Source organism: Nuphar pumila, chromosome 12 (genome assembly GCF_984573655.1).
Source record: "Nuphar pumila chromosome 12, dmNupPumi1.hap1.1, whole genome shotgun sequence".
Lineage (NCBI taxonomy): Eukaryota > Viridiplantae > Streptophyta > Magnoliopsida > Nymphaeales > Nymphaeaceae > Nuphar > Nuphar pumila.
The window spans coordinates 37,230,383-37,239,569 of NC_143260.1; the positions used below are offsets into that span (position 1 = coordinate 37,230,383).

The 9,187-nt window shown below is 39.7% G+C and overlaps 1 protein-coding gene across 2 annotated transcripts in view; it reads left to right on the forward strand.

Moving 5' to 3' along the window:
* Positions 1–8,567, forward strand: part of LOC149820723 (putative mediator of RNA polymerase II transcription subunit 19b) — a 30,591-nt gene extending 22,024 nt beyond the window's left edge. The window contains exons 3-7 of one of the 2 annotated variants that reach the window (XM_089983880.1): positions 2,533–2,822; positions 2,923–3,153; positions 3,227–3,286; positions 3,831–3,967; positions 8,382–8,567. In XM_089983880.1, the coding sequence (XP_089840006.1) occupies positions 2,533–2,822; positions 2,923–3,153; positions 3,227–3,286; positions 3,831–3,881 (632 nt within the window). In that variant the 3' untranslated portion in view covers positions 3,882–3,967; positions 8,382–8,567. Of the gene's footprint in view, positions 1–2,532; positions 2,823–2,922; positions 3,154–3,226; positions 3,287–3,830; positions 3,968–4,048; positions 4,451–8,381 lie in introns of those variants that run through there. The other variant, XM_089983879.1, reaches the window with a different exon arrangement.
* The last annotated feature ends 620 nt before the right edge of the window (positions 8,568–9,187 follow it).

Below are 9,187 nucleotides of genomic sequence, written 5' to 3' on the forward strand. Positions count from 1 at the left end.
TGATTGAACATCTATCCTACGGTGATACACTTCCTCCAAATTTTCAAGCTGCCCAAGAAGGTTGAAAAACGACTCAATACTTTATTTCAAAAGTTTATTTGGCATGGATTGATTGAAGGGAAATCTAGGCCACCCATCAAGTGGTTGTTTGTTTCACAACCTCTACATGTTGGAGGTTTGGGAATACATAACTTGGAAAAATTCAATATTGCTCTCTTGTCAAAATGGCTATGGAGGTTATGTAGGAGGGAGGACAATCTTAGCCTAGTATACATGGAAAAGTATGACTTGGTTGGTTGGCCATGGAGTTGGTCCGAAAATCACAAATGGAAGAAAGGATCCAGGATTTGGAAGGTATGGGTGGTGGCTTTGGAACACTTCAACATGATTCGGATAACGGTGGGAAACTGAACTAAAACCTATGTCACACGGACTCGGCTAGGGAGGTGCCGCACCCGAGTCGACACGCCCCGACACGGGTGCGGCTTCAGACTCGGCCCGAACTCGGTCAACGAGTCAAGGCCGAGTCCATCCACATTTTGGACTCGGTCAACTTTGACCGAGTCAAAAAATGTCCATTTTAAGACAAAAAACAAAAAAACATTTTTTATATATCTTTTTTTTTAATATATAACCAGACTGTGCAATGCAGTTGCACAGTCACAGACTGCATTGCACAGACTGTGTGCACAGTCTGTGTGACTGTTTCACAACTTATGTAAAAATATGTATAAAACACGATAAAAGGTAACCCAACCATTTGAGGTAGCTAAATAAATTCTTTTCCAGTTTAAAAAAATACTAGTTTCACAAGTATTAGAAAAGCTAGCTTAAGAACTACCATAAAGAAATGGGAGTGCCAAATTGAAACTTTCGAAAAAATTAAGGTCATAGTTTTGGCTACTTAATTTACTGCAGACTTGAAGTTTACTATTACAAGTCAATTTAAATTATATCTGTACAATGATAATATCCTTTTATCTTATATAGTTTTGGCTACTTAATTTTAATTGTTTACTAGAATTATTGTTATATATATATATATATAGCCGAGTCCCCGTGTCCAAAATTTTTGAAATTGCGCCGCACCCGCACCCATGTGACATAGACTAAAACCTTATTTTGGCATTATGGTTGGTGTGGTGATACCAAGCTAAATGATTCTTTCCCTCTCTTATACGAAGCATCTAGAGCCAAATATAATAAAGTGTGTGATTTGTGGTCTTACGAGACTTGTATGTGGGATATTGTGCTTAGAAGGGAACCCTTGCTTTCTTTCTCTCTTATACGAAGCATCTAGAGCCAAATATGATAAAGTGTGCAATTTACATATGGGTTTATTTGGAAATTTTATGTGCTCTTTCTGCACTTTTTCTTCTTCCTTGGTTCCTGCATATTTATTTTTCTGCGGCAGCTACTCTCTCTTGTTCCGTTATCATGTATTGATTTGGTATGACAAAAGATTGATTTACCCTTAATGCATTCAGCATATTACATTACAATCTATGTCACATGGGTGCGGGTGCGGGGGTGCGGCAGGGGCAAAAATGTAATATATATATATATATATATATATATATATATATATATATATATATATATATATATATATATATATATATATATATATAAGGGGGTCCGGGGGTTCCCCCGACACGGGTCGGGGGTCCAATTTTTTTTGCTGGTGTGTTTGTTTGAAGACTTGTTACCCACGTTCTGCTTGTTGTGTACTTTGAGGCAACGGGACAAAATTGATGAAACGAAAGGATTGGCAATCTGATCGACCCAGCCTGCTGCGTTCTACTGACTGTCATGATTCAATCATGTCTGAAACTCCCTGGTCTTCACGAAAAAAAAAATATAAGCCCAAGGTTTGATGTGGTTTGTTGGAGAGAGAGTCTTCATGAGGCCTACAACTCCACTGCCACGCCATAGGATTCTTCAAATTTCATTTTATATACAGCTGCACGATAGCTAAAAGAAATTTATTGGATTGGACATGTGGAAAAGAGACGTCTACACAAGGCTACAGCTAGAGCACCCATCTCGTCAGGAGAACAATGAATACTAATAGCCAGCAAGGCTACCACCATCATTATCATTTATTATGGAGAGAGAAAATCCTTTACGAAAAAGAAGGATCTGGATTGAAAAGGCTCTTCAATTTTAGATGGTTTTAAAAGTGCCTCTTTATAAAACAAGAGCAGCAGCAAGCAGCTGTCAGCAGAATTTTTTTTTTTAAATTCCGCAGCCCATTTCATAGGGCAATTTTTTTTAAAAAAAAAAATCCAAAAAAAAATGGACCTAAATGATCCTGGGTGCGGTCAACGCACCCAGGATCGGGTTGACCACACCCGCGTCGAGTCGCGTCGACGCGGGTGCGGCACCCTGCTAGCCGAATCCCTGTGACATAGATTACAATACAAAGTTTAGCATCTGACCACATTACCTTTACAAACATTGTATTTCTAAGAGGTTATTCGTGAATGTATTTTTGTATGCTTTACTTTGTATTTTATTTTGGATCTTCAGGACCTAGGGAACTAACGGGTGCCATGGATCTTCTGAATCACTACAAGTTGTTGCCTCACCACAATTTCTTTTGCAAGAGAAACCTCCCTTCAGCAGTTTCGGACACACATTACCTTTACAATGTGGTGGGTGACACAGAAATCAGAAAGGGAGAAGGAATGGAACTGGATCAGCTCTCTTATAATACATCATATATGCAAAATTTGGATTCACGTATTCGACCATTTGACTTGGACACCCTTAGACAGGCCTTCCAACTAAGAGAGACTGAACCAATCGAGCTGCCTGCTGTGAGTCTCATCATTTATGTGGGTTTCATTGGCATTTTGGGGTTTCATAGTTTTGAGCTTTGTCACTCATCTTTCCTCTTCTTTTTCTCCTTTTTGACAGGCTGAAAAGGGAATTCCTACTATTGGTGGGAAATCGAATACTGATTCAAAAGACAAGGAAAAGAAACATAAAAAACACAAGGACAGGGACAAAGAGAAAGACAGGGAGCACAAAAAACACAAACATCGCGACAAGGATCGGAGTAAAGACAAAGATAAAGACAAGAGTAGGAAAGATGGAAGTGGAAACCATGAAGGTGGTGATGATCACTCTAAGAAGCATCATGAGAAGGTTAGCAGGCTGGTCATTCTCTAATTTTATTTTGTCTTTTTACGTCTAAATGCTAGTCCTGCTTCTGCTTCAGAAAAGAAGGCACGAGGAGAATGGAGATGCTGCCGATGCTCACAGGCACAAAAAAAAGAAGGTAACATTCAGTTAGGCCACAAAGAGAGCGAGAGCGAGAGTTCATCCTCATTGCACTGTCCATCTAAATATCATTTCTATTAGACAAATGCTTTTACTTTGGACTTGTTCAAACTGAGCGACATACACCGTAGACATTGGTGGTCTCACCGTGTTCACAGTTCCAGTACTTGGAGCATGTAACGTTGGTTTTACTGAACTTTGCAATTTGGATGAGCACCTATTATTTGATTCATAGAACTGCTTTTGTGCCAGCCCAGATATTTAGTGTCATGTTTTGTGCTTCAACACTGCAATTTTGGTTGAACTTACGCAAATAGTTCAATACTATTTCTAGCACCAGGAAGACTGGCTTTGTACATGAGGTTGCAGTACCAAACGGTTGAGTGGTCCCTGGGAAGATCTTTTGTGAGACTTCATGTTTATCTGTCTAGTTTGTTCTTACATGTCAAACCTGACCAGTAGATCTTACATAATACCAATGATATGTTTCCTTTGCATAAACAAAGCAATTTCCATGACATTTTTTTACTTTGAACTTGCAGCACAGAGACTCCAAGGGTGATGATGTAGGACTAACAAAGGAGAAGAGCTGATTGTTTTCAGTAGGAAGGCTCTCGTCATGCATATTGGCAACACTGGAGGTTGGGAGAAGGGATTGTCTTGGAACAAAAATCTCAAGGTAACTCCTTTGTATATATTCTTTGCTCCATGTTGTAGTCTTCATGTACTCTTCTAATGAACTGATAACCTTTATTTTCAGGAAATAATAAATCATTCTTTCTGCTTGTCTTTGTTCCAAAGGCAACTCGTGCATTTGTGTTGCTAGTTGGGATTACCTTGGGCTTAATGAATACTAACCAATCTCTGGTTTCCCGATGTTTGTTCGTTCTGGAGATACGTACTCCAAGTTGCTCACTGTCGTGTTTGTAGAAACCACATCCACTTCAGTCCAGCTTGCATAGGCTCACCTGAGATCTAGAATTGGGCTGGTCATATGTAGCCCAAGCTGCTCATATCCATGGTTCCATCTTTTGATTATAATAAGTAACACATACAAGTGAAATGGCCATGTTATCTTTGGAAATAGTCTCATTGCAATGATGTATCAAGTGTTCTTTGGTTATTCCCTTTCTATGTGAAATTTTAAGATTTGAGTCGCCCATAGGTGCATTTGTTGGGTTCCAATGAGTTGGTCATTAACCTAAAAAATTATATATATTTTTTATTAGTTGAATGATTTTGGTTCGGGAAAACATATATTTTCTTTACCTATAAATCTGTTTTGCCTAAGTGCAACTTTTTCAGAGGGTAGCTGTCAAACTTTGAAGGCTATTTTTTGTTCTATTTTATTTTTAAGAGTCCAGCACTGAAGATAAGTTGACAAGTAATGAGAATAATAGCAGCTTTTAATTTTCTTGGGATATTCCAGATACTTGCTTGTTCATTTTTTTATTTTTGATATTTACACGGATTCATTACTATCAAGATTTGTTTTGTCATTTTGTAGCCGTTTATGGAAGCAATTTCGATGAGAACTCTAATGTGAACCATGTTCTCTGTTACAAGTGGGTCAGTCTTCTTTTTGTGGTTAAAAAGATTGATTGGATTTGTGTATGTAAGAAATTCTTCCATCAGTTGGTCTTCTGTCCGAAACTTCCTGCCAAGGAATTTGTGTTCTTTGGGTTCTATTGGACAAGTACAACCATAAATTCAATCCTTGAACTTGTTTTGGTTAACCAATCGGTGGTCTCACGATTTCAACCGATTAAGCGTGGTGTTTGAATATTGGGAATGGTGTTTCCAGTGTGTTCAGTTCTACCATTGCAGGCAAGCCTCTTCACAGAATAAAAAAATATAAACATCTGAAAAAATTAAAGGGGAGCATTATCTGTTGTTGGAAATATGTAATCTCTCAATGTTGTGATTGCAGTTTTGTTTTTCCTAACGGGAAAAAATCACGAACTTTGGATAGTGCAGAAATCATTAATGATTCGTTCTGGATTTTAACCTGATGTGATTCATTCTTTCTAGATACATTGAAGTGTGAACTTTTTTACCTTCTTTATACGTGGATTGGACATTCAGACTATCTCACAGGGATACTGCAATTTTTTCCTGTCATGTTACCTTACATACTATTCTTAATGGACACCCTCTCTCGAGTTCCCTTTGTCGCCAGAGCCCCGTCTCACCAACGACCCTGAACCCCCCGCCCTCTCGCTGTTTTTGCCCCTCGCTGGTGACACCCTCCTCTTAGGTAACCCTTTTCTCGCTCAGTCTTCTTCACCTTCTGTCTTCTTCTTTCTCCGTCCGTTATAGTGAGGGCTCCTCTGCCCTCCCTCCCTGCTCTCTCTCACCCCCTGTTTGGTTTAACAGGTGACACCCTCCTCTCCAGTGTCGGGCTTCCCTCTACTCTCTGACATCAGGGAAGGGGCGCCCCTTCCCTCGGCTCTCAAATGTTGGGGAAGGCGCTGTGCCCCTTCCCTGTCCCCTTTTGGCAGGTGGGGTAGGGCCGCACTCCTGCCCTTGCCCCTCATCTGTCAGGCTATTAAGGCAAGGTTGCGTGCTTGCCCCTTCCTCTATTTCGGTTGGGCTGATGGGCAGGGGCTGCCCCTTCGTCTCCTTCCGTCTGGAGCCCCTTTGTCTCCGTCTATCAGGCGGGGCAGGGGTTTCGCCCTTGCCCCCTCTCTCGCCTTCTCTTAGGCGGGGCTGGGCCAGCGCCCCTACCTCTCCCTCCCCTTTTCTGTTTTGTTGGCAGTCAATGGGCAGGGGTGTCACCCTTGCCCCTGCTCCTTTTTCCCTTTCAATAGGTTGGTGGGTAGGGGCATGTCCCCCTGCCCCGGCCTCTTTTTCGGACTAGACTACAGGCAGGGGCGCAGCTCCTGCCCCTTCCCCTTCCCCTTTTTATCAGATCTACAAGTAGGGGTTGCGCTATTGCCCCTTCTCTCTCTGTCGATCGACGGACAGGGGCACAACCCCTGCCCCTTCACTTCTTTTTTCGTTGTTTGGTGGGTAGAGACACATCCCTGCCCTATTTGGGGTTTCAACCCCCATTTTTTTTAAGCATGCTATTCACCTTTTATCTTTTGCAGTTCGCACAACAGATCTCGCTCATGTCCCGTGGCCTGAGACATTTATCACATACACTCGAAGACGTTCACAACACTGCAACTCCTCAAAGTAGGGGAAAGTTGTGCAAAGGATAATGGACGAACTAAAATAAAGCAATTAAAATTAAAATAGAAAAGAAAGGACAAAGCACTATATATATATATATATATATATATATATATATATATATATATATATATATATATATATATACACACACACACACACACACCCTTAACTCAAGGATGCGGTTTCACGATCTTTGTCCTTTTTTATTTTTTATCTTTATTGCTTTTTGTTGTCGTCGCACTTTCTATGCACAAGCTTTTACTTTTGCGGTTATTTTTTGTTATTTATTGTTTTCTGTTTTTACTATTTACTGCCTTTACTTTGCCACCGTGCTTCAATACACATGCTTGCTTTTTCATTTACTATTTCTGTGTTTGCTTTGTCGACATGCTTTAGTGCACAAGATATTGTTTTTGCATTACTGTATTACGCGCCTTAGTGCACAGGAATCTTTTTCTCGCAGACTTACATTTTTGGCAACTATGACTCCTTAAATGCAAGTCTCACAGGGCACGCAGGAGCACGTACCATTTTTGCTCTTTTTGAAAAGATGCAAATTTGCGTACAAGCGTTACAGTCTCGAGTCGATGATTCCTTTCACAAATCCTAGCTTCTCGAGTACGCAGTCTTACAAAGCAAAGCTAGATAATGTTGTGAGTTGCAAATTAGCAACTAGCTTTCTCCCAAGTCGGTACACTTGGGAGAAGCGTTTCAGATCCTTGAAGATTCTAAATCATGCAAGTTGTTTTTTGTTTCGCAAGACTAAGCATGTCTAATTTTGAATTACTTATGTCATGTACTTGTAAAACTCTGTGTTGAGTTATCCTTTGAGAAACTCATGCCCTATCATCATAGTCGTACCTTTAGACAGATATGGTATGTTTGTACTATAATGGGTAGGATGAGAGGTCTGTGGTAACCTCGAAGCGTGCAAATGACACATTGTAGAAATCATTTACATAGTGATGTTTCGCCTTCACAGGCAAGATGCTTGTGTTGGTTTAAAGGACCAGAGCATGTCAAATATAAATTAAAATGATTATATTGTTTCCTTCACAACACATTAAAGCTGGGGTTCCTTTTTGAGAAACTCATACCTCTCTCATCATAGCCATCCTTTTAGACATATACGTATGTTTTACTACGATGATTGGATGAGAGGTTTATGGTAGCCTCGCAACGTGCAAAGGCACAATGATGAAATGAAAATCACAAAAGGATGATGATTCACCTTCATAGGCAAGATGCTCGAGTGGGTTGAAAGACCAGAGCATGTAGAATGTGTCGGCAGTTAAATAAAACCTGACGCACCCATTTGCTCACTGTTTTTGGTCAAGAGAGAGAGGATAGGATGGTGCGAAAACTCTGATGGATAGGTTGTTAACAACCACCCCTCAGGCAAATGACTCAGTATCCCCAATCATTGGAGTTAGGGGACGAGACTATAAAAAATTATCCTAGGTGGTAGATCCCATGGACTTCTGCAGAAGTTAGATGCATTATTTAAATGAGTGACCTTTGAGAAATTCTCTCTCGGTCATTAGTCGTCCCCTTAGGAGCGGACTCAGTTAGTTAACCAGGGTATTAAAAATACATGACATAATAAACCCCTGAATTAGTCTCAGTTGTTTCTACGTTTCGTGCCTTGTACGTACCCACATGTCAGCTAATATCAAAACAAAGATTATCATGTTCACAATATTGATTGGTCGAGCATTTTGAGATTTATGAACTGCTTATTGTGTATGCTTATATCCTGTGTTAGTTAATTGCTCATGCTAGTTATAGCCTATGACTAAATTAAACTGCTTATCATGATTAGAATAATATGCTTTGTTTTAATTTTTGTTTCATATTGTCTTACTTGTGTATCTATCAGTTTTTCATAAAACTGATCCATTTTATAAGTACAGGTGATGATTAGGTTTACGAGAAGGGCAATGACTCGATTGCAAGATAGCTTCAAAATCTCACTATTTCTGATGGCATTCTGCGTTTAGTATACATTTTGAAGTTTTGCATTTTGTATAAGGGTTTCCGTAGAAAATCTCATTTTTGTATAAACTCGTTATTTTTTTTAATGCATATGGTTTTCTGAATGCTTTGCGATGATTCAATCTAGTGTGAAATAGAGATTTTTATGCTAACGCGCCCAATGTTGTCGACTTGTCTTTTTTCTTTTCGAAAATTATTTTCGTTGATTTACTAAAATAAAAACTCTAAAAAAATAAAAGTTTTTCTAGTCTCTTTCAAATATTTTGAAAGGTTTACAAGTTTAAAATTTTAGGGCATTAGAACTTGGTATCAGAGCTTAGATTAGATTATCTTGAGATACCAATTTGTCTTTATGTAAAAACAACTTGGTATTAGAGCTTTGAGAAATAGTGACTCTTGACCATCGAGCATCCGCATCGCGCTGTAAGTAAAGCCTTTTTTGTTTTTGATTTACTACATGGTTTAGACTAAATGAGTTTCATATTTCTGTTTGAAGTTTCTGCTTAAGAATATGAACCCTCTTGCTAATGCCTGAAGTGGCGAAGGTAGAGGCATGTTTGAGACGTGTGGCCGCTCAGTAAGGGGTAAGGGTTCTGTAATAGAAAGGAACGGACGTATGATGTCTTGGACGAACTTTTTGGGTTGACAGGTCACTAATGCTTGGGGCAACAATACACTTTTGGGAGGACGGTCGTGTGCCATCACGTGTTCGGGTCAACCACAA